This window comes from Anopheles moucheti, chromosome 2 (assembly GCF_943734755.1).
Source record: "Anopheles moucheti chromosome 2, idAnoMoucSN_F20_07, whole genome shotgun sequence".
Classification (NCBI taxonomy): domain Eukaryota; kingdom Metazoa; phylum Arthropoda; class Insecta; order Diptera; family Culicidae; genus Anopheles; species Anopheles moucheti.
The window spans coordinates 54,898,819-54,924,233 of NC_069140.1; the positions used below are offsets into that span (position 1 = coordinate 54,898,819).

At 43.3% G+C, this 25,415-nt stretch overlaps 3 protein-coding genes and 1 pseudogene across 3 annotated transcripts; 2 read left to right on the forward strand and 2 right to left on the reverse strand.

Moving 5' to 3' along the window:
- Positions 1 to 10,125: 10,125 nt before the first annotated feature.
- Positions 10,126 to 12,379, reverse strand: LOC128310342 (uncharacterized). Its single transcript, XM_053046968.1, has 3 exons — positions 12,175 to 12,379; positions 10,802 to 11,574; positions 10,126 to 10,737 (listed from the first exon to the last, which is right to left on the reverse strand). The coding sequence occupies exons 1-3, from the start codon at positions 12,377 to 12,379 to the stop codon at positions 10,126 to 10,128; spliced, it is 1,590 nt and encodes a 529-aa protein (XP_052902928.1).
- LOC128309725 (dynein regulatory complex protein 9-like) lies at positions 12,177 to 19,177 on the forward strand. Its single transcript, XM_053046185.1, has 3 exons — positions 12,177 to 12,229; positions 18,176 to 18,566; positions 18,638 to 19,177. Exons 2-3 carry the CDS (start codon positions 18,177 to 18,179, stop codon positions 19,175 to 19,177), a joined length of 930 nt encoding a protein of 309 aa, XP_052902145.1. The 5' UTR covers positions 12,177 to 12,229; position 18,176.
- Positions 16,345 to 18,073, forward strand: LOC128310353 (uncharacterized; annotated as a pseudogene).
- Positions 19,178 to 19,244: 67 nt separating the features above from the next.
- On the reverse strand, positions 19,245 to 25,246 carry LOC128309726 (uncharacterized). Its single transcript, XM_053046186.1, has 8 exons — positions 25,080 to 25,246; positions 24,901 to 25,021; positions 24,157 to 24,814; positions 24,019 to 24,081; positions 22,784 to 23,945; positions 22,507 to 22,699; positions 22,290 to 22,430; positions 19,245 to 21,820 (listed from the first exon to the last, which is right to left on the reverse strand). Exons 1-8 carry the CDS (start codon positions 25,244 to 25,246, stop codon positions 19,352 to 19,354), a joined length of 4,974 nt encoding a protein of 1,657 aa, XP_052902146.1. The 3' UTR covers positions 19,245 to 19,351.
- Between the last annotated feature and the right edge of the window lie 169 nt (positions 25,247 to 25,415).

Sequence of the window (25,415 nt, forward strand, 5' to 3'; positions counted from 1 at the left end):
ACACGACATATACTACCGATCAACAAACAAATGCACGGTGGCGTCTAACCATATCATTCATTCACAACGCCGATACAAACACACAGACCCGTCCTGGGGGGCACAAAAGATAATCACAATTTTTCTCGAAAAATGGCACTTAGTAGGCTGAATCCGAAACACAAAGGCTCTCACTGTACACTGCACACGCACAGTTTTGGTTGGTTGGTACAAGAGGCCACGCTATCGCATCGTTGGTGGCGTCGTTATGATTTGAAAATTTACCGACACAATCAAATGCACGGCGGAATCGATCACTCCGACCGATAGGCACTGGCGTACCGATGCTTGCCGCGTGAGTGGCAAAGAAAAACTAACAACACATTTCTCCCGACGATCCCGTCGCTGTTATCTTTGTCACTATTCCCCACCAGTTATTACCGGCAGCTTCTAAGATGACTCGCGTTATGTTTCTGTCTCTCGTTCCATCTCTCGTTTACTCTGCAAAGCTTCTGTCAGAACACGCGCGCACACGCATACGATAAAGCTCTGTTACATGCACGCACATCCCCCAGCCACAGAGGACCAGTTCTTGTCCAAACTCACCAAAAGGCTACACTTATCTCAACTCATCCCCAAACCGGCATTAGAGCGCGAAGCTGTATGCATTCTCATCATCTGCCCCGTGTTTTTCGGGTGTTCTTCGAGTTCGGCAATCAATATGCAGACCGGTCAAACCTCCACCGCTTCACACACGGTTTGACGGTTATAATCCTTGTTGGAACAACACGGGCATCGCTGCTCAACAGGTACCTGCATACATGCTGGCTGCCGCTAATGTTGCTGGGTCTTCTTTAAACGCCCCGTACGCAATTCACTCCACAGCATCTTTCGCCTCTCCATCCTCCCATAGAATTCTCCCAACTTTCATCTGTTCTGGTTCTAATGGATGGACAGCCGAATCTTTGCCAAGCTACAGTGTGCTGCAGATGTTTTGTTGAAATGTGCGCTTGAATACATTATGTAACTAGGAGTTACCGTTACTCGCACTAAATCGGTACAATTACATTTCCTTTGTAATATGTGTTTTTTGACAGCTGTCACAGAAAACATAACTTCATAAATAGGCATATGTGCATCGATGCTCAACACATTGGCATAACATTTTCCTTCTGCCAATACAATGACTATTACTGTCCAGGCGAGCATGAGCAGGCCTCAAAAGAGCCCCATCGAGAACACCAAACATTACAGAGCTCCCCCAAACGCCGACAGGATGAAAAACCTGTTTTGGGACGATTTTCACCTCTTTCTTTTCCTCGTTTTAGTTTTCAGTTTCAACTGCGAGAGGTGTTTGGTGATTTGTGTGTTGTCTTTCTAGCCAGAGCCGTTGTTGTTGGTGGGGCACATCACGTTGGATCACTGCTGCAACAACCAAGGCAAGGCAGTCTCCTACCATCCACACAAGGCAGTTCTATCACACAAGACGGCAGAAGCAAATTTCGGTTGGTATTGTTTTTTGTGCGATCCTAATTCGCTTAGAACGAAATGGTAGCATCTGCAGGCGGAACATGGTCCGCGATTTAAACCGGTGGATGGTTTCGCTTGGAGAAACGAAAACAAAAATCATGTTCTGGCAAATGTTGTATGTTTTATTTTTCTCGTTTTTTAAGGAACACACCGCGTCAAGGTCAATTTTTACCCGTTTTCCCCAATTCTGCATTATCTTCCGAGAATGGTTATCATGTTTTTTTTTTATATATCAATACTTATGCTTTAAACACACAATTTGTTTTAGCCCAGGTACTAAAAATATGATAAATAATTCTTACAACTTATAGCCCCAAATTCTATGAGTACTTTCTGTAAGCTGTTAATTTTTTTTAAATTCATGCCACCTTGATTATTTATCAATCTTTAATACATTTGACACGTTAAAACATGTTTTTTTTAGAATAAGTAAGCTAATCAAGTACATGTAACACTGAAATGTTCTCGCGCAGCAAGCAACAAGTAGCTGTTTATCAGCCAAATCAAGCACAATGTCAAGGAAAGCGCATACCTTTGCGCCACACAGTGGAAAATTTTTTTTGTGTTGGTTTCACGCACCGTTAAACCTTGAACTATCGCAAAGTATGCAAGAACCGTGCGTCGGACACAAGTCGTGTGTAGGTTGTATTTGAAAATTCCGACGACTTGCGTGTTAATTTAAAATTGGTACAGCGTTGCAGAAGCTCACTGCTGTATAAGAATTTGCATGTTACATGTTTAGTAATGAGAGGTTTAAAGAAGATTTTCGAACTGCAATTAAAATAAAATGTAAAACTTTGGTTCTTATTGATAAACTTCTTCAGAGAGCAATTTAATATCTCATTTTAGCCTTTTATTTGATTGTATTTACTGTTTTTCGATATTTGTTCATTCAATTAGGCTTTTTTCTTGCTTTTATCATTTACCATTTTTTGTGTCATATATTTGAATGCCTTTTTATTTACTTTCTACTTTATCTGCCTAGTAACTGCAAAATTTATATTTCCTTATGCACTACAATTAGAAAAGACTTTTTGGACAGTTAATAAGGAAGTATATTCACTCATGTTAAATTTTTGCTTTGTTAAATTTACATACTATATTACATTCCTTTTGCGCTTAGCTAACAGCTCGCTTAATAAACAATAGTTGTTGAATTCGAAAAAGAAGAAAATGCATGCTTTTGAAGCATCTATTCGATAGTATAAACTCATTCAAACTGTGTATTTTTATAATATTTAATTATTTGCTACAAGAAGTATTCCGGTTACAGAGCTAGTTGGTTGAATCAATTACATATTTTGTAGGAATTTTGGCTAAGTTTTTATAGATCGATTATCAGTACTCCTGGTACCAACTGTCTGATTTGGTGGATCTTCATCAGAAACCGATTGCCAATTCAAATTTACTGATCTAGCAAATATGACATTTTCTAACCGAAAATAACGAATGGGTTGCCGTATAATAAAGTGATCATTCCAGGAAGTTGTTGCGCTTCAGGAAACCACATTGAACACTTCGAATGGATCTAATGATCCCATCTTCGCAATGTCCAAAGTACTCAAACAACATGTTTGAACACTTCGATTTTCACTAAAGCTCCAGTCCACTGTATTTTTTTTTTTTTGTAAATTACGTCTTGTTCAGCCGATTAATGGTAGACTTGAATTAAAGCATTTAAGCATAAAGCAAACAAATAAATGATCGCAACTGAAAAAGAACTAATCACCGACGTCAGAATATAATTACCAACTGAATCAACTGGAACTATTATATTTTTTATTAATTTTACTAAAATGAATATTTGCTGATGCTCTCATCTCAATGCTTACGTTCATTTCAATGTTTTTTCTTTTCTATCATGTTTATATTCTATGTTCCATTTTTATTCTCCTCCGAAAAAAAGGGGGAAAAATCGTGTTGAAGATAAAAACATCCTTTTGAAAGGTTCATAGGTTACATGGGTTTAGTTCCATGGTAAATATTAACATTTTTAACCTTTCTGTTTCTGTTAAACTGTCTGTTACAGGTACGTTTTACGACCGTAGCAAAACGCCTTGGAAAAAGGTTTGAAAAGACTCTGAAAAACACAAACAGCTTTCAAGGTTGTCGGTTTCAATAGGTTCCTAGAATCTATCTGACTAGTTTCCGTCTGGTGTTTTCCGTAGCGAAACCACGCTTGTGTACCTCGGTTGGACGGTTCGGTCTTTTTGTGTTGTGTTCCTCACGGATTAATTGAGATACAACGAAAGTTTTCTTCTCGCAACCGGACGGGAAGCGGGTAAAATATGATGAAATGTTAATGTAAAAAGTTGCTCTACCGTCACCAGACTGGGTTCGCACGGATACATTTTGACTGCTACTTGACCCGTGTACCACAGCTCTGTCAGGCCGCTGCATGCCGCGCACAGCGCAATTGTGCTTGTTTCTAGCCGTTTGATTGAACGGAAAGGAAATCGGGCATTCGGTGGAACGATCAGGTCCAATAAAGGGAAAACCGTTAAGCTACACCCCGTGCTCAATAACCGGCGGTAAATGGAAAGTGTCGCCTTTGAGCCGCTTTACGAATCAACATACATTTTGTGTGTAGCACTCACGCTTTCTCGATTGTCGCCGTGATTTGCTGTTTTTCTGCTAGCCTCGAGTCCTTGCTTCCTTCCGGTTACGCGGTGCTTTCCCATCGTCTGGCGCGATTCATCTGCTGCGACCGCTTTTATGGCAACAATCAGCGATGATAACGACCTGTAAACGGGTCCCTAACCGACTGTGAAAGAGCTCGATTTTTAGCAACTTTTCATGATTTGTGTTTTATTTTTCCTCTTCGCGTTTGGCTCTCAAAAGCACAAAGTCAGGTGCGTCGGGAGAAAAACGTGTAGCAGGGAAAGCGAAACGACAAACCGACACCGGAAGCCATTTGCAATGCCACGTTTGTGCGGTATGGCATGGATTGCACGATAGGGAGAGGTGGAAAATATTGTCCCACCGTATGAAGCAGCTTCGCACGTGGCTCTGTGTCCCCGCGGGAAGAGACGCTTGCTCATTCTGCTGCGGGTGCTGGCACGAGTAGGGTTTATTTTTTGCTGTCGCATATTTTCCCGGTATTTCAAGTTCAGCAGAAATATAAATAGATACATCACCGATATCTCTCCAATGTACCCGGTACACAACATTTGTTTGGCTTCTGCTTTGAAAAGCTTGAAAGGAAAAGCGTCGCCATCGTTGCTAGGCAACCAGCAACAAGAGTCGGGAGCTTTCGCGAGTGAGTTTTAATTGGATTCAAACGGTTGGATTCACTTAAGGTTGTTTGGAAGGACAAGGAGACGAAAACAAATATAAAGTTGCCGAAATTCCACCAATGACCGTTGCGAAAGGAAAGATTGCGCATTAGGAACAGTTTACTTCACAGCGGGATTAGCAACTTCGCAGTCAACATTCCGCCGCTTGCTGCGCTCTCGCTACACACCGTTTTGGTTACTTACATGATTCGGTTTCGTTGTGGGTCTACGGGAGGGATCGCAAATGAACCTGCGGTAGTCTGCGGAACAATGTCACTTCATCTTGGAAGTCAAGCTTAGCGACAGTACCGTACCGCTCGAGTACCCGACGGCTGCGGTTCTGTGAGTTTTTCACAAAGCTTTCCTTCCCTGGCGTCCGTTTGGCGGTGTACTTCCTTGTACGGAAGTCAGGGACGTTGGCGCTACCGGAACGGTACCCACCTGCAGTCTGCTTCACTGGACACCACCAACACCACGTGTTCTCACTAATGTTTTTTTTTTGTGTGTGCGTGTGTATGTGTGTTGTTTTCGTTGCGATTGCGATGCGAAACGACTGCAGCCTGTGGAACGTTAACGGTCAAACGAATAAAAAATCTGGCAAAATCGTCTGGCGGAATCGAAACAGAGCCAACGCTATGTTTTCGGTTTCTGTTTGGATTCCCACGATTTTCCGACGGCACCAACGAGAGACGGCGGCAGATTGAACCCTGCAGATTCGCTTCGTTTGCGTTAACGTTCGATTAGGTACCGAACCCGGAACTATTTGCAGGGGTAAGGGATTGGGCCAAGCGGGGGCGGCGAGATGACGAAAAATGATATTGAAATGAAACGTAAAATCTGCTGAACGGTGGCTACGTAATAACTCTTCTCCACGCGTAATGTTTGGTGGGCAGTAACATTATGGACGTTATGAGCAATGCTGGATTCGGGAAATTTTACACGCGCGGTTAACTGGAAAACACTATATTTTTTCCAATCGTAATTCAGAATTGTTTGATTCGCAGTGCGGCACATAGATCGTCCATCTTTTCGTTTATGTTGATAACGTGTAACGTGTAGACTTATAACTTTTCCACACTTTTAGCACAATTTCCCGCATGCAGCTTGAGCAAGAGTTTTTGCCGACGAAAGTATACGGGCGGAATCTGATAAACCGAACCGAAAAAGCCAGCGGGGCGGCCAACATGCCGCTTAATGCCGTACACGATACAAGGCCCTGTTTGGCTGTAGGTCTCACCACTGGAACAGAGCGAAACGCGGCCTGCTGCTGGGACGAGATCCAGTCTCGTACTGTGAGCCACGCTAGCAGACGTCCGACGAATGGTCGATTTGCTGGCAGGTTGGATGCTGGTAAAGAATCCGCTTCAACCGAACCCGAAACCATGTACCGAACCGTTCCGAATCCGGTATCGTACGCTTCCGAAACGAAGCAAATGGTTGTCCCGTTTCCACACCCGAGCGAACAATGCTCGGAAAATCCTTACCAGCAACAGTTTTTCCCATCAGCAACACTGCTCGCCGATCGACGAAGGGACGGAAAGGTGTACCACCGGGAGCGGTACAATTCTTTCGCACGTTTTATTGCATTTCCAAAGCCAAATCCTTCTTTTCGCCGTTCCCCCAAAAACAGGCATCCCTTTCTTCGTTTTCCGTGGGAAAACGGTTCATGTCACTTCGGCGCTTCGTCTCCAGCGTTCGTCCTTGTTTGATTCGCACGAGCTCAATTAAATGGGTGTAAAAACAAAACCCAAAAAAAAACACGCGAGGAAAATAGAAACGATATACCGAGCGACCATCATCATCATCATCATCACACTATATCGCTTTCCTGCTAGTGGAAGGAAGTTCGTTAGAATGTCTTCGGATGTGTGGCGCTCGTATTTCTCGAGTCTCTAGATAGCGGCACACAGAACGTTCCCGCTTCCGACGACATCGTCCTTCTTCATGTTTTCTGCTTCTCGGGTTTTTTTTTTTGCTTCCGCAAGTCTCCGCTGAACTTTTGCCTTCCCTTCCGCACCGCACCGGAAGCCGATTTCGCCAACGTGGAAAAGGTTCATGTGAAGCAGTTTAAGATGAGCGCAACAGGGTGAAATAGTACATCAGTACGAATAGCGTCAATCTCCCCCCTTCCGTGGATGAAAGGAAAAAAGAAGCATCATTGCAGAACAATTTCAACAAGTGGCAGCCGCGCGCCTACCGTTTCTTACGCGCCACTAACCTTCCTCGTTGGTCGCTTCCTACACTTATTTCCCATCCATTTGCACCGCCAGTCGTCCAGCTTGTTGCTGTACCTCGGTCAGACTCGTGCCATAAAACGGCAAGGACATCTTCGACCATTCGACTTCGGGTTTTGTCTGTGGCAGATTCCATCGATTCTGGCCGTTCCTCCGACCATCTTCGCATCTTCGTTATCGTCTTCCAGACCGTTTATCCGAAATTGAAGAAATGTGATGAAAATTTATGTGCGTTCATTTCAACCCGGAATCTATCGTCGGATCAAGGGTACTGGTAGGGAAAAAGGCGAAACAAAAAGTACACGCCATGCAGAGCATAATGGTAGGTGGTCGGTGTGCTGGTGCTGGTTGCTTATCCGGCATCCAGTTCGGTCCGCTATACATCACGAATCGCAGCAAAGCGAGCCAAAGGGATGGGTGGTCCTTTTAGGAAGATTCGATAGATTCGTGCTGCCCTTCTCCCTGCCAACCCAGCTCCCTTTCCCAGCCTCCTTGGGTGCTGCGAAACTGTTGCGCCACCAAACTGTTGCGGGTGGCTAGTGCCCATGAAATTCAAATTACAACAATATGATATCAGTTACTCACTTACCGCAATTTGCATAACAGATTTATCGTTCCGCTCGTTGACACTTACTTGCAACCGGCTTTGGGTTAAGCTGGACTGAGACTGCTGATACCATCGTGCGTACACTGTTTTAATCAACAAGTGAACGGGGACTTTTCTTCAGGGGATTTGCGTTCAAAAATTCGCCGAGGATTTCTTCGGTCATTTTATTTACGCTATTCGAATAGAAAATGTGGCAGCAACACAAATTCGTTGTTGTTAATTTAATACAAAGTTTGATAACAAATACTAAATTAAAAAAAACGGCTTTCAAGAAATTCTTGACTGTCTCAGATAATTAAAACGAGAAGTAGAACGTATAACCTACATGTTCCATCGTACACCATGAATTACCGACTTCCAGCCCGATGACATCAGCGTTAGCGAATATAGAAACACGTACAATTAGATGTACGGGACATGTGCTTATTCTGTCAGCATTTCATGCGACCATTTCAGCTCAAAATATGATCCCAGTCCTGAAATGGTGAGTAGAAGACAAAAAAAAAAAAGAAAACACAGAAGCTCAACACGCATTCCGTACCCCGGGCTAACATTTCAGCAGGAAAACATTTCACTCAACCATGTGCGATGTTCGATGATAACTCGACGCATACGACGCGGTGGTATGGTTAGCCGATACCAGCCAATGCCAGCGCACGGACGGGATATTTGAATTCAGATCCTGGCGCCACGCACAAGTACCACTTGAAGCTGTCAGAAGCATTCTTATGGAGCCACTCGGGAAACGGGTCCTGGTTGAAAGCCTTACTACGTCACACCACACTTTTGATGGATGACGTGTTGGAGGGAGGAAGCGGTACGATGGTTGGCGCAAATTCAATCAATACCATTTTAATTGACTCTCGGCAATGGTACCGTGCAATTCCGCCAGAAACAGCCTTGTTCCGAACTGGTTCGGTATATTATCGCGCCCGTCGGTACCGCAACACACGGAAGTTTCGCCAGTTTCCGGATGGTGTGCAAATGGTTCCCGGTTTGGTCGGTACGGGGCGTCGAAATTATCCAGTGTGTTGTGGTTTTCTCTCCAATTGATTAGCAGACTAACAGATTTATCCATTAGAACGAAGAAGCTCCCTTGGCATCGTGGGCAATGTGAAAACTAGTAATGAAATGTAATTGGCTTTACAGCGTTACTATTGTCTATCAAGATAGATTTTTTTTGCATTATCGGTAGAACGGCCAGCCCGTATATCTTATCAAGATAGATATAATAGATATACATATTTATACTGGAGAGTTAAAAATGTGCCAAGCTAGCACTTGCTCGGATAATAACAAAAAAAAAGCTGTCATAAAAAAGAGAGGAAGGAAGCTAAATAAGCACCCAGCTATGTACTGCGGAATATTTCCAACAATTTTGCTTACTTCTGCTAACTTTCGCACAAAGTAATCCGACACAAAGCATATTTTTTGTCCGTATGCTTCGAACCGTTCCCGCTTCCACCTGGGTTTTTACATTAACGGATGATTAAGAGATATACAACAACAAAAAAAAGCGAAATGTAGGTACCTGAAGAGTTGAACTCGCCGAATGTCGAAAGGAAAAAGGATATTCTGAACTTTCCGTTCGTGTTGTACTTAGCGCGCCGTTTTCCGCACCACGTCACGTCCACGTCCTTGCCGACAAGTTTCGCACGTTTACACCACGTGATGTACCATCAATCAGGGTAATCAGAAAACCGGGAATCCCATCATTTTGTCAGCAGTGTTTTGGCACCACGGGCAACATCGTTACATTGGTGGCTTGATTTTGTTGCTCTCTTCACTTCTTTTATCACTCCCAAAGGACAACTCCGCGAAGCGGACAGACGCGTCCGGCACTCCGTAGCGGAACTGTTTGACTGTAAAGTTTCGGAAGGTAGGGCGAAGAAAAGACGATCGTAAGCACTTTTTTCCCCTCCGCTCGGAAAGGTGCTGTGTTAGTTGATAAAATGGTAAAAAGTCGACCGAAGATGCTTACCTTAGGATAAGGCTGCCAAAGACATCCCTTTAACCGGATGTCGACACGATTGACGCACACCTCCTTAATTGGTGTGTTGGTATATTGTGCCCATTGCTACAATCTATCGCTGAACTCGTCCGAAGAAAGTGAGTATATAATTTAATTTTTCTGATCCATTCACATCATTGATCGCTGCCTTTTCGGCTTCCCTTTCAGCGCAACGCGTGGAAACCCTTTTTTGCCCAACGATCAATCGATAGGCAGCACCGGGACATGATGGTATTTGCATGTGGTATAAATGTGTCGAGCTTTCACTCCAGTACACCCCATACCGTCTAGAAAATTAGTCTCGTATTCAAACATCATCAGCATCGATGAAATTTTATTCAATTATCACTAACGCAGCGATATCAGGAAATTCATTCTCATTCGATTGAAGATGTGATTCACATATTATTCATATTTTTTCCAAATTTACTATTTTTCTTTAAGGGCAAAAGTAGCAAGGACAAAATCAAATAGTGTAAATAGTCCCATTCACTCACCCCGGCCGACAAACGATTCAATCACGAAAACCATCAAACTGATAAATACACCCATCGCCATGATGTAAAATGATGTTTGCATATCAACGACGGTAAGTTTCCGCAGTGCTGGTTCCTCGCGATGTTCGATCTGCTGCCGGATACGTTTCTGCAAGATCAGTGCATCTTCGGTATCGTAGTACCATTTCATACACAGACCAGACTCGACGAAGCGGTATATGGCGGCATCAAACAGTGGTGCGAATGGCCAACCTTTGCGGACGATGTAGGCCAGGGAATACACGCGTGGGCACTCCTCAACGACATGCAGCATCGGTTGCCCGTTTGGTCGTTTATACTCCGTGTTGATGATCAGATGCACGTCCGAATGGCGCTCGATGCTGCACACATCCCGTTCATACGCTGCCCGGTGACGGGCGGATTCGTTCAGTACTTGAAGCTTTCCTTTGAGTGACCGATACAATGGGCTGAGTGAAGCATTTCCGAATATGTCCAACAGCGAGCGGGAGGACGTTGCGATCGGCATAGCCGACTGATCGAGTGCAGCCAAGGTGTTTAGGTCCTTGTAGTAAGATTTGGTGCTGAATGCTGTGGTCAGAGTCCCCTAGGAACAAGAGATACACACATCAACACAATATTTCGATATGACAGTCCTTACAGAAAAGTACCTGAAATGTTCCAGATATAATAACGTTCGCAATGAGAAACACTGTAAGAAGTAGTCGCTCGATCATTCGAACTGGCAGTTGCGTTGAACTTGCGCCCAGCAATACCAGCCACAATTCGATCGATAGCACGGAGCACTGGGCACGATCACCTTTGCGCAAACGTTGCCTATAGCGGCGTACCTTGCACAGTCCCCAGCGACGTAGTACGTACCAACAGTAGCCTCCGAAGAATCCAATCACCACAAATGACACCCAAACGTACGGATGAAAGCAGAGAAAGATGGCCAACCACTGAGGTATCTCCAACGATTTGGGAGCCAGGATGCACAGCTGGTCAGAATAGATCGGATGCAGGAACTCGATTCCATGTGTGCCGTAATACTTCATGAAGCGAATGTTAAACGAAACGTCCGTCCGGTACTGTAATAGATCGCCGAGCGATCCTACGTAGCTATCATTATGCAGCCGATAGCCGTATTCCAATCCATCGGATGCATCCATTGTTGCAGCCGTGAAATTCATCGCCACTGCCAAGTTACCGAGCAGCATTCCATCGAGCCCACCCGAACCGTTCGAGGCTTGGACAGACTGCTGCACGTACTGGACACTGCGAAACGATTCCGGAAGGCTCTCCCACGGTAGAAGGGTTGGATTGCGCGGAAAAACCGTACAACGTATCGGGATGCCGTTGAAGATGTTCAGTTTGACGCTAGCAGTGGGACTCAACACAAAATCCTCCCGGATGTAAAACGGTAACAGCTGCTCAATCTCCTCTGCGTGGAAGGGATTAAACAAATACAGTTTCTACAAGGACATAAATAAAGCGTATATTTAATGTACGAATTAAGCTGCAACAGAATGTCGCTCAGAAAACTTACGATGCCCGTTGTAGCTTCCGCCAGCAATGGACCAACAGATATCACCAGATTGAGAACGGAATAATAGCGCCACAGTCAGTAAACGGCTGCGCGGAGGTTCTCGATCGACAATGTTGGCTGTTGTATAAAGATCAGGTAGTTGCCATGCACATAGCGCTCACGTTCATGCAGCGGGTGGACATCTTGGCTGTAACGTGTGAAGTGGCACACTGTACTAAACAGCAGTACCACTCCTACCTCGGCATGCTCCGGAAAGATAAAGATATTTTCATTCGTGCTAAGAGTAGCAGTTCCAATTCCACTTTGGCAGCGTTGGGTTTCATTTCCCACTGGCGATTGCATACATTCCGTAGATTGCACGTTCTGCAGTGTGTGAGTGAACATCAACAGCGGTAATTGAAGTGATGCAAATACTGGAAGTGATAATCATAAAAAAAATGCACCAAACAATACTAAATCTAAAAATACGAATCCACCTCGTTCGTCTACACTTACGTTCGACCGATGGTTCACCAAGCTCACGATAGCTTCCCAGAAGTAGCACCCGTACGCTTCGGAAGTAGCGCAACATCAGCGAACGCATCGTTCGTTCACCCATTGGATCCATGGATATTTCTTCAAGAATACTGTCCAAACTTCCCAAAGACCCTAACCACACGTGTGCCAACAGTAGCGCAATGCTGAAGCCTTTAGTAAACATCCTTTTACGACAGGGACACACCCACACACACACACACGACCCACTTTTGCTCACAGTATTGAAGGACAAACCGTGCGGTAGCTCCACATCAAACGAACTGATTTCGTTTGATTGACATATTTCAGCTCCCCGAATGTTGATGAATCGTTGTACGCTTGGGGAACGACTATTGCCGTAAAGTGGACGTGGAATGATTACTTCTCATTAGTTGTAGAATGAATAATAGATGTATAATGCCCATGGGGCGGTTTCACACGGCAGAACCGGTGCCAAATCCCACCCGTATCAATGCCCCGTACGCAGGGCAGGACTATCCAGCTAAGGGTGATAAAAGTCAAAGAAATGCACAAATGGCAGCTATTGTGCATCCTAGACCTATTGAGTGTGTTGTGCCAGAAAAAGAAGAAGAAGAAGAAAACAAGAAGTATAACGCCCACAGGAACACTCCTGAGCTACTCATTGTGGAGTACACACTAATCAAGAGTCGTTCTTCCTCACTTACTACATATATATCCTGAGAGTATTTGAGGGTTGGATTCTTACAAATGCATGGCTGTAGCCACGGTTTATTAGTAGTGATGTGACCCGGTCCTACTACGGGAAAATATAAATTTGGAGAGCCATAAATGACCAGACCGATCTACTGAAGAATTCTCCTGAACCGCTCACTATTGGCCGCCATCATTTGGCAGCAGTATATCGCAGGTCTTCTGGTATACACACAGCAAAGTCATCACCTCATCTTAGTTGAATCGTATCATGTTTCTTTTGGTCAATGTGAATAAAATAATAAGATTGTAGGTCTTTGGTATCCGGTGTTATTCTAATGAGTGAGTTTAATCCACAAAAGTGAGATCGTTGTTGTGTATCATGAAGCTCGTTATTGTAATATTCGTTCCTCCAGAATTTGCTCCTAAGCCATTTGTTAGCTTTGGGCGGAGTTTGTTTCTGGCGTGTTTCAGTCCAGAAACTATACATAGTTCTGTACGATCGCCGCTTTCAATTTTGCATTCTGAGCGATAAAGATCCTTTAGTTTGTAAAATGGCTAGTTGGCTTATACATAGTATAGGCTTATATATATTTAGATACTATATATATAGCTTATATAGTATCTAAACATCAACGAGGTTTTCGACTTGAATTTCCAACTCAAGATAGGCGAACCTTTATACAATCACAAAGGAGCTATCACTTATATAGCGTAAATTGCGAGCGTATCAGTACATAGATAAGCTTTTACAAGAAAGTTTCCTAAAATTCTATCTCCGAGCTTCGGCTGGCCTTTTTAAACGCTGGATTGAAAGTGAAGCAATTGGCATACACTCAGATGCTGGATGTCTTTTTCCGGTTTGGTATTCGTGGGTCATGGAATGTTTTAGTTCTTCTGATGACCTGTGCCGTTATCCATGATAAAGGGTGTGCTTGTGAGACGAATAAAACGGATTGATGTCGACAAACGACTTACACGGAAGCAGACCATCCGAAAAGATGAACATCTTCGTGCACACCTCATTTGGTACCAAAGGATCATGACATTTTCCACTGTTCCACCTGGCATATGGCGTCATTCTGATGGCAAGTCTGATAAGTTAGTCTTGACAACAGCGGTACAGCAAAACCGACATATGATGCTTTACGGAATTAATGAACTCCAAAATATTTCTATAAATTTAATCCGGAAATGATTTAACAAAGCGTTTAGTAGGAGTGCGATTGAAATTAAAAAATTACATACATGGCCAAAATTGGTAAAGTTGTGGCGCGCAGGAACAGAACTGTATTATTTTGATTTAATGTTTACCCCCTATACGAATATCTCTATTCATAGCTTTGTCAATACCTGAGAGTAATTTGAAATAGAAGTTTTAGCCGAGTTTTAATGACAAAATGTTATGTCATTCCTAGTGTTCTTACCAGACTAGTTTTGAATAGTTTACAGTATTATTTTAAAGAATTAACTTGAAATTACTTTACAGCAGTTAACTCCAAAACACTCGACAGAAAAAAAGGAAACGAACGAAACCTACACTCCACATGAGTCGATTGACAGTTGCACATCCTTACCGACCCGTTTTCCCAGAACGGTGAAAAAGAACTCGTTCAAAGAAAATTCCAACGCCATTTTATTCATTCCGAATGGGAAGCTATTTTTAACCGGTGATTTCGATTCCGCGATATCGGACCGGCGTTAAGTTCGAAATACCAATCATCCTTTTACGGCGGGTATAATCAACTTCCCTTTTGCCAAACGCGTGCGACTGCGAGACAGCCAAACAGAATAGGCAAATAGGCCGTCCACCAAGTGTGCTCCATCGTGCCCGCTGTGCACGCACGCACGCTATGCATACAGCTATGCCCTGTAGGAATTGCGGAAAGGCAGAGGAAAGGGAATTCTGTTTGTCATACGATCACCAACAAAAGACAGTAAGGATATGGATCTAGTGTTCCGGTTGTGGTCGAAGGACGGCGGGAAAGGCAACGGAACAGGATCTTATCTCATCTCTATTCAGCCTACATTATTCCCTTTTATGCCTGCGATGTGTTCTGCGCGTTTCCAGCAGGCCAGCCGACTGAATCTCATTGACCCAAGAAATCGTTCCACAACCGAAGGTACTGTGCTCCGTCTGTGCTTGCGTGCGAACTCGTGCGAAATCGCCTCGGAAAAGGGCGTCGAATTGGAGTTGCGTACTGAGTTGCTGACGAAGTTAAGATATTTAATTTTCTCACGAACTTCTTCCTTTCTGTGAGGAATTCCTCTAATAATCGTCAAAGGAATTCAATAATAAAATAATGACACCCTTCTGCGTGGGCTGAGAATATCGTTCGTTTGCCATTTGTTCTTTGCGGTTAGAGCTGTTAACAGTGGTATGGCGGGCTTTGAAGGAGTTTCATGGTGTAGACGAATTACAGTAATAGAAATAGAGATTTATATGATGCGTGAATTTTGACATTAATACAAAAAATTTCATGAACGAATATAGAAGTAATTTTAGAGTGTTATAGTTTAAAAGATTGTTTAATTGTTGAAATAATTGTTCATAATACATCAATAAATTTGTTCAAATATTTGTTTATGAAAATCTTCCTATAAATAACACATTTCAACTAAATTTTCCCATTTTTCTTCTGGTGAGGAGTTTTATAACGTAATATCGAATCCTAGCACATATCGATAGCATCGTAAAGGAAGGCATATGTGAAATGACAAGCAGAATATGTGACGCATTGTATACGCTAAAATAGGATGCTCCTTTGGCCAGAGTACGATAGTTGGGAGCCATTCGCTACGGAACATTAACATTTATCTCACCGTAAACCCCAGCGACTCACGTGACTAAATTTTAACAGCACAGTAAAATAGTGCAGCTTTCTTGTACGAACTAGCACGTATGAGAAGACCACACTTTAAAACTACCCTCGTCCGTTCTATGCGTAAGCGGTTGGTCATTTACTGGCTATCCGGTAAAGGGCTGTCAAGATATTTGCTTCTCAACAAGTTACGCCTGGAAGGCGCCTGAGATGATGTCGTCCTATTGTGGATGGAGAATTTCTAGCCGGAGCTCACTTGCTTAAGACGCATATTGTACCGTACATCACACAATCCCCATCTTGTCCTGTATAATGGTTTTATCTTGCTCACTTTTTTGCGGTAAGAGCTTCTACTGCACATACTTTCATACATTTCGTTTAGTAAAAATATATCACTTAACTAACAAGCATGCACTAAAATCAATAGCTTACCGTGATTCTAATGACATGAATTATTTAACGGTTCGCGGAGCACAATCTAGATGCGATGTAACCGATACTAAGCTATTTCGGAAGGCCATCGTCACCCGGGAAGGATCATTAATTCTTACCATTACCGCAAGTGGGTGATTAATCAGAAAGAAACGCTAAAGCCCTTCCCCATTTCCGGCGCCATTCTGGTGATCGACATTTCGTCATGCCGTAATTGAATTAAATGGGCGTGATAAGCCACAACCCAAGCATCACGTCCACACGCTACTAGGAACAAAAAAGAAAATACTACCATACAACAATTAGGGAGCATGAAAACGCAGTCCACACAAAGCAATTACACCGCTGGCACTCATCATTCAAGTACGAACGATGGTTTCGAGCAGATTGTGGAGACGGTTTTTGGAACGTTCCAAACGGTTTGTCGTAAATCTACTGACCACCACCTCGGCACACGGCATTGGACACGTGGTTCAAGAAGGGTTGCACATAATCGAGCGCCTCGTTTGGATTTCCTGTATATCGATCGGTGTCTATGGTATGGTAGCCCTGTCGCAACGCATCTGGAACAGATTCCAAACCTCACCGACCGTCATCTCGATGGATCGCAACATGTACTTTTGGAACACGAGCTTCCCGAGCTTAACCATCTGCTCCCATCGACGCATCGACGAGGATAAGCTGGCGGACTATGTGCGGTTGCGGGGCTTTGACGAGGATGACGCTGAACAGTTCCGCGAGTTTATTGTCTTGCTCGCAAACGTGTCGTACAGCACCTTTCTCGATCTGCCGATGTACAAAACGTTCGGTATCGCCGGTTATGAGTACATGGAGCTGTTGCATAATTTATCCTGGAGCTTCGAACCGCAGGTCAACAGTGGCACCTCCGCAGCACTATCCGTCCAGCCGACAATTACGGAACTAGGGCTTTGTTTAGCGGTAAACTCGCGGATCGCCGCATACAATTCGTACAGCTATTGGCAGGGTCGTCGCTGGGATCGTATGTACGAACCGGCACCACTAGTCGTGCATCCACTGGACGGGGAAGTTTACGGACAACTGATCAAGCTCGAAACCTCGTACGAGGTGTTTTTCCACGGTTCGATGGAGGTGGCCGAGATCTCGAAACGCCAGTACTCTTTCCAGGAGTCCTACTACACCACGGTCGAACTGTTAGCACTGGAAATACTTACCTCACGCAACGCTCGCGAACTGTCCATCTCCCAGCGCCAGTGTCGCTTTACACAGGAAGGCGAAATGCTCATGTTCAGTCCAGTGTATAGCTATAATCTGTGCCGTATCGAGTGTCGCATGAAGTTTGCTTTCAAGGTGTGCGGTTGTGTGCCACATTTCTATCGGCCAATCGGGAAAGGTAACTTCCGATATCGTATCTGTGACTTTGAAGGTCTGCGATGTCTTGGACAGCACGCAGGTAAATACATCGCACATTTCAATTTAGCATACGAAAATGATATACTGATGGAAAAAAAATATTATTCTTACGCCATTATTACAGATGAGATGATAACGTTACGTTCCAAAAGGTACACGATCGAATGTAACTGCTTACCGAATTGTGATGATTCGAATTTCTTCATACAAGCACATGTGCGTAGATTCCATCACTGGGTGATCGTGCATGGGAAGCACTTAACATCATCCGCATTGTTGTTCTCGTTACAGCGATCCCGCGAGTGGTTTCTGGGAGCAAATCTGCAGTGGGGTTTGACGGACTATCCCAAAATGCAACTGAACAGGGATATAATATTTGGACTGTCTGATGTATTCGGTAGGAAGACAGGGTTTGGGCGCCCGGGTTTCAAAAGCATTACTTTATATTTTGATCTACTTTTCCAGTGTACATTGGCGGATTGGGAGGTTTCTTTCTTGGCTGCAGTTTGATCACATTTGCTGAATTTGTTTTTTTCCTCTTGTGGAGGCTGTTTAACTAGGCTGAAAACTTAATCCCTTTAGTGAAGCGGCTGGTTCTATTGAGATCGCCGGGGAAAATCATCACAGTAGCCTGATTGTGCAATCCAATACAAACACAGAAGCATGGCCGAAGCTAGACATGAAGAAAGCGCACGCATCATTGGAATAATCGCAGAATCATGCTTACAAAAATTTGAAATTCTAGAATGGTGTTCGAAGAATGCGAAATTGTACGACTCTACTGGCACGTATTCGATTGCTAACCTGCTGCACCAGAAAGGCAAAGGATTGCGTTCGATTTTGGAAGAAATTGCCGAAAATCCAAAACACTTCGCAAATACTTCGCAAAGCACACTTGGAAGTTGCCTTCCGTGTGATGAAAGCGCTTCAGGAGAAGAAAGAGTTTACTATGATCGCTTTGAGTATCTCGACCGATGCAAAGTGATTCAACGACTGACAAAAAGGCTTGAAATGCTTAAATATCAATACCACGAGTGGAATCACAAACTTCACGTAAGTCCAGCTTTTGATCGCTCTCTCTCTCTCTTTCTATTCCACTCATGAATTCCAACTTATTTCATTAGGAAGAATCACAAATCGAAATGACCAAACAACGCTTTGTTATGCTATGGGAATCGGCACGTAAAGAGCAGTTGCAAAAATCCGTTTCGCTGCGTGTTTTAGATCTTCAGAAAGAACAGACGATCTCGGACCGCTGTAGGGCAAACGCATTTCAGGCAGCGCATACAATAGATCAGTACTATGATCGGAAGCTGGCGAACACTGAGCAAGTCATCGAAGACTGGATGACGCGTTTCGATCGCGAGAAAGAGGAACAAGATGCTCGTTTTCAAAAGGCTCGCGCCACAGAAAAGTATTGGAACGAGTTACTACAACTTTACGAACAACAGGCACAGCAAATACTTGATTTAGAAAAGGATTTGGAGCGTTGGGAAACGGAAGCGAAATTCAAAGAATTTTGCCACCGTATGGCCACAAAATTGCAAGCCTGGTGGCGCGGCGTAATGGTACGGAAAGGATATGGCAAATTTGGCACATCTGGAAGGAACAGGGGAAAGAAAAGCAAAGCAAAGGATAAGAAAACCAAAAAAACTAAGAAATAGAACCCTTGATATTATCCATAATTTTCGCAATCAATTTGCACGTAATGTTCACACCAAGGAGTTACAGGTTATAATTTAATACATGTCCTATATTTACAAATTTTTCAATATAATACTATACGCCACTGAGCAGAATAAATCTTAACCCCCCGTCGAAGTTTTCTCCAACCCAGTTCACTTTTGATTGACCTGTCGTAACATTCGGTGCAAAAATTCGAACCTGTCTCTAATCTGCTCACTAGATCTGTCCGGTATTTTTTGTCCAATCTGCTTTACGAACGTATCCACCGATGAGAATCCTTTCACTATATCCTGCAGAATGATTTTGTCTTCCTCTCGCGTCCAGCTAGGAACTTCGTCTGTACGTTTGATTTCTTCCGATGCTTTGGGTTCCTCTTGCACTTCCACATTTGCACTGCAATTTATCGGTTCCGTCGTCGTCGTCGATGATGAATGTTCTGGAGCTTCTAAGCTTTCCTTTGTATTAGCTTGCGGTTCATTAGAGCAAGGATCATCCAGTTGTTGCTCTTCCTGAGAGCTGGTTTGTGGTGCATCTAACAGCATTTTCATTTTTCTAGCCGCTATCAACGCTTTGGAATCTGAAGGAATTGTTACCGGAGCAGCGTTTGTTTGCCTTTTCGGTGTGGTTGCCTCCTTGCTACTTCCTCCTGGTGATGTTTTTTCATCGCCCGGCGAAATTCCCGCCTTGCGCGATATAGGTGAATTAAAACGTTTTTTTAATGGTAGCTTTGGTGTTAGCTTTTTGGAAGTGGTTCCTGTTTTGCCAGCGTCCACATCCTCCATATGCGTACTTGTAGTCGAAGTTTCAGGAGACGATCCAACTTCCGGTTCCCCATTAGGTTCTACCAGCAAATGTGCAACATCGGTATACGTTATACCTTTCGGGCAGTGCACCAGCGGGTTAAGACGAATGGCATGAGCCATCAATGTTGAATCATCGCACAAATTATCACCGTTAGTTGCTGCATCTTCGGTAGTCTGATTGACCGCCCTTGTCACACAACTATTTGCAACGAAGGTAAGCCGGGCAGGTAATGCTCCTTGGAAAATTCTTCCCTGTATGTACCGTATCCCGTTAGATGCACAAGCATTTTCTGGTCCTTCCGGAAGCGTTTCGGTGTACGAAATGTGCTCATAAACTGACACGGCGTCACAACTATCACTCATTGGATATTTCTTCATCACTATATGCTCATAATCGCTGATTGGTGATTCCGGCGGCCGTTCGCCTGGAAACAACTGCAAAAACCATTCGGTAAGTAGAGTACTGCCCTTTAGCAGCGGTAACACCTTCATCTTCACCTGCTCCATGGTAACATCCGGTTCGTTCGATAGTTCATTTAGGCACGCATATATTTTCTTTACCTGTGATGGCTGTTTGGCGAAAAACACGTTCAGCTTCTGCAGAAAATCTCCCATGTTTGTGAGTATGAAATGCTCGAAAAACTTGCCTACCTGGGCAGCCTGTCCCGGTAGAAGAAAGGTAAGAAACGCGTCAACCAATTGCGGGTAGCTTTCACCCAGCAAATCTTCTATCTGATAGTACAGCGAGGATACCCGATCTTCGATCTCATCAAAATTTCTCAGAATTTGTTCGAAGCGCTCCAGAAGATCGACCCGACCGGAAGCGAGCAGCGTTTCCTCTACTTTCTCGTAGTAATTAAAGGCGTAAATAGCATCCTTGTCTTCCATGCTCTGATAATCGTCGAATTGATCGGTAATATATTCTGCATTTATGACGAAACTGCCATCAGCACGATGGTCGCATGACAACCGAAATAAACCCTGCAGCGTCTGCCGAAAATAGCATTGTGGCCGAGGTCTGTATCGATATGTGCCACAATTTTCACTCATTGTTCGCAGTTCATCTAGAAATCGAGCATAGACTTCTAATTGTTTAATGTGGGCATACACTCGAAAAATCTTATGATTCGCTCGAGAAGCCACACACTCTTGTTTACTTTCCTTCTTTAGCACTTGGAGGTATCTTTTCATGACCGAGTACAATGTAGCGCCAGCGGCTGACCGAGAGTATTCTACATGCCGTTTAGTAGTTTTTCCAACAACTTGACCCGCCAAAGATGTACACTCTTTAGCAACAGCATCCGTGGCATGGCTACGGTGGCAATCGGCTTCGAATGATTTGCTTTCAACCCTTTTGCCATCACTTTCACACTCCGTTATCACAGATACAGCTTTATCTTGATTTTCCTCACTACCAAGATTGTAGGTGGCCTCGTACGTTCCCACATTTATCACTTCCGTGGCCACTACATTTCCTACATGAATGTTACTGTTTGTGTTTCTAATTAAATCTTCATCCACAATGTTCAACACAAAATTGTTGTAGGGTATAGCGACCACTTCTGCAGCCGTTGTATCATTGTTCACTGGATTTATCGCGTGACTTTCACTGTTTTGTAAAGAAATGTTGTTTTTTCTGCTGCTTGTAGCCTGTTCAGTATCCACCGGAAGCAAAACAGTTACTTTGATAAGCAAATCCGAATTATTCGGTGTTATTTCGGACACAGGAGCTAGAGGTGACTGAGATCTTTCAGGTGATTCACTTGCAACCGGAACCAGCTTTTTGGGAGATTTTATCCGATGTTTCGTGTGGCGACCCTGTAGTGGATAGAATAAAGCAGGTATTAGCGATAAAAATATGATCAAACTTGCAAGTATTCATACCAAATTCAGTACATTAAGCGCCAACAAACAAAACAGAAGCCAAGAAGTTTACGACATTATTGTGCTTTGTTATGACGTTTTAGCTGATCGATGCCCATCGGGCTTTTTTAGGTTGTACTCGATACTGAAAGTTTCTGGACGACCAGTGACAATAAATGGGAAAGTTGTCGAAATGGAAAAGATGACTTTCAATAAAGTTTCATCACAATTATTGGAATTGATGGCAAAAAGCAGTATAATAAAATATAACAATCCATATCACACAATTGTCAACCTGGCAACATGCCACCTTGCGGGCAATTTTCAAAGCTTGTGTTTGAATAGCATTGATTTTGTTGTAACATTTACCTAACAATTGTCTTACTTTGCGTTTCACGTATATATATAAATTAATATATCTTACCTTTCTTTTGCTAAACATATCATTTTCCCAATTGTGATGGAGCGTGCCTTGGTGATACTGTGACAGTAGTATTACCTTAGCAGGATCGAACACTTCCAGGACATGCTTAAATGGTGGTGCATAACCGTTTTGAATGAAATACTGTTGATGCCCGTAGAAGAAAACATTAAAACAATACGAATAAAGATGTGGTAAATATAAGCAAACCCAAACTTACCCCTAAAGGATCAAACGTTTTGCCAGGCACTGGTTTATGTTTGTACAACATACTTTTTAACCCATGCATATTGCGCGTCGGACACAAATGTTTGGCCACATATGCACAAACACGAGCCATCGAGGGCTTACCTTTTATAGTTTGTAATTTCTTCAACTCATTGAATCCTCGTTCGAGCCACACCGCAAGCAGACTGCAATGAGAACCGCAATAAAAAATATGTATATTATAACCTCGTCTTCAACAACTGCAGCACTCGCGTGCAAATCTAACTTACTGTCTTTCGGAGATGAAATTGTTTAGCACTATTTCCTGCATGGAACAGCGAAAAGCTTTCCAAGGTATTAAGGCCGGATATAGAAATGCTTTGCTGTTTAAGATTGTTTCTTTAACCAGCCAATGTAACTCGCTACGATAAATGTTCCGCCGTTCTTGAAAATACTTCTCACGCGCTATTTCTTCATTCCAATATTTCTTCAACGACTTCGTATCACCTCTATTCTCGGCCATTTTCTTTTTCCATTTTTGGCAACATTCTACTGCGGGTGGTAAATTCCAGGGAACAACATTTGGTTTTGTCTTTCCAATATCTTCGAGTTCTGTAAGCATATTACTACACGTCGAAGCTATGTCTTTGAATACAGGGTGTTCATACGTCTGAAGAAAGTGTTGCGTGGTCAACTGTACATGCATACGCAGCTGTTGATGCAGTAGTTGGAATTGAATATCATTAAATCCTAATTCCTTGTCTGATATGTTCACTTCTATGGGAACGGTTGAAGATTGGACTCGGTATCGCGTGTGAGGGTTATCACTGTAAACCATCGTGCACGGTAGTGAATCATCCTCTAAGGTCACTTCCTCCAAGTAAGAACATTTCACAAAAAATTCGGGCTTAGGTGAACCATCCGACAGAAACGATTGATCAACATTGTTGAGGTTCACTACATCTGAACAGGTAGGTATGCTGACATCCGAAGAACTTAGAGCTGAATCCATAGCGGTAGTTACATTATATGATACCATCGGCATATTTTGATCTGCTTGAGACGGCATGTATGCAGAGGTGCACATAGTTGTCGAGCTGAAGTCACTCTGCGTACTATCCATTTGTTGGGTTGTTTGCATTGACTCGTTAGCTGACGATCCCACCGGTAACATTGATACGGACGGAAATTGCTCGGATCGCATGGAAGAATCAGTTCCCATCATTGTGCATTGCATTGCAATACGGCAATCCATTTCTTGCACATCCGGTACCGGGGTGCTTAACATTTCAGAACGGTCATCTAATTGGCAGTTCAGAGATTCGTTGATAGTTTCGGTCAAAGTTTGTTCTAACGTATGGTCGTCGGTTCCACCCATTTCCATCAACTCCATAACCAATTCATTAAGCTCTTTTTTGGACACTTTCACTGCCCGCATTTCCTCGGGATCAACTAGAACGAAATTTAACATATATAGTGAATATTTCGTACATTCCAGATGCTAACAGTTTAATCCCAAACGTACGTGGTATTCCTTCGGTCGCAACATATTCCGGGTCATTATCATCATCATCTTCTAGGTTGTTAGCTGTAGATGAATGGGGATGTTATAGTAATGACTATTGTATATAGGAATTATTAATCTTGTACTCAATATACTCACGTAACGGTTTCGTGAACTCTTCCAAAAAATCTTTCCATGCTTGATCCATTTCTCCGTCATATTCGTACATATCGTTAGTAATATCAGGTGGTATAAATGTAGACTCTAGTGTTTCGATTGCTGTCGTCGAGAGACACAATTTCGACCTGGTTCGCAGCGCAATGTTTTCCTGCTCTTGCTCTTGTTCAGATTGTGAGCAAAGGCTATCATTTCGTGGTCTTGGTATCTTGAATAGTCCATCTTTGGTATACTGCACTTCGGACTCATGATCGTGATCAATAGATGTGGCTGTTGCTACCGGTGTTCTGGGCTGTGAATCGATATCCGATACGGTCGTATTTGCATCCTCATCAGACGCAGTTTCGTCTTCGGCCGGTTTATATTCTTCGTCGTCATCGTCTGAGCTTAATTCTTGATGAATCAATGCTGCTACCTCTTCGTCTGGAGTTGGTTCATTTAAGGACGCTATCCGAATAGGCATTTGTTTTAGCTGTTTTGCCTTTAGACGTGTTAATTTTGGTTCGGGTTGTTCCTTCTCATCGTCGTCTTCGTTGCCATTATTTTGCAGGTGTTTACCCGCCCCCATCCTTAACTTCTTGGCTTCTTCTTCCTCTTTCAATCGAACCATTGCAAATACATGATCATTGACGACTATTTTCTGGTTGTATAGAAGAGGCAGAATAGGCACAGTGGATTGGAAATTTGAATGAACCGAGGGTCGTCGATCTTCTAAGTCATAATTACCTTCAGCAATTTTTTGACGCACATCGGAGTTAAGTTATTCTTATCGGCGGCAGATTTTATGGTTTCCTCAAAATTTCGATCAAACCCTTCTTCATTCTCATTGGGAAAGGACATTCGTTTCCTGGGACAATCATCAACATTAGGTTTGTTTCACAAATGTTACCATATTATACACCTACCGTTTTCTTCTGATTTGGCGTTTCGGTGCGGAACTTGTACTTGGCTTTGCTGCTGCTGGTGTAGATTGGCCAGTAGAACTGATATCATTGTCGAAATCAGTCAACAAACCGCTCGACGAATGTTCTGATGATGAGCTTTCCCTCCGTCCAGTCTTTTCGTTTTCCATTGCAGTTACAAGCGTTGTCACTTCTATTCGAATCGTTTTATTTGGCCTATGCCATTTTTCACTCTGTTTTTCCACACGATACCCAACGCTACAATTTCACTGTAGAACGAATGACGAGTAACGTATTTCTGGATACCTTCTTGCATAGCTGACATGCAACCGTGGTGCC

Bases quoted from the DNA above. Each gene is read 5' to 3' on its own strand.
- LOC128310342 (XM_053046968.1), bottom strand. From the start codon at position 12,379: ATGTTTACTAAAGGCTTCAGCATTGCGCTACTGTTGGCACACGTGTGG. The intron at 11,575-12,174 runs GTAAGTGTAGAC...CCTTCCACGCAG, and splicing joins TGGTGAACCATCGGTCGAAC to AGGAGATTGAGCAGCTGTTA. The intron at 10,738-10,801 runs GTACTTTTCTGT...TCTTGTTCCTAG, and splicing joins TTATATCTGGAACATTTCAG to GGGACTCTGACCACAGCATT.
- LOC128309725 (XM_053046185.1), top strand. From the start codon at position 18,177: ATGGCCGAAGCTAGACATGAAGAAAGCGCACGCATCATTGGAATAATC. The intron at 18,567-18,637 runs GTAAGTCCAGCT...TTATTTCATTAG, and splicing joins AGTGGAATCACAAACTTCAC to GAAGAATCACAAATCGAAAT.
- LOC128309726 (XM_053046186.1), bottom strand. From the start codon at position 25,246: ATGGAAAACGAAAAGACTGGACGGAGGGAAAGCTCATCATCAGAACAT. The intron at 22,431-22,506 runs GTAAGTTTGGGT...GGGCATCAACAG, and splicing joins AAACGTTTGATCCTTTAGGG to TATTTCATTCAAAACGGTTA. The intron at 21,821-22,289 runs GTAAGATATATT...TATCCACTACAG, and splicing joins ATATGTTTAGCAAAAGAAAG to GGTCGCCACACGAAACATCG.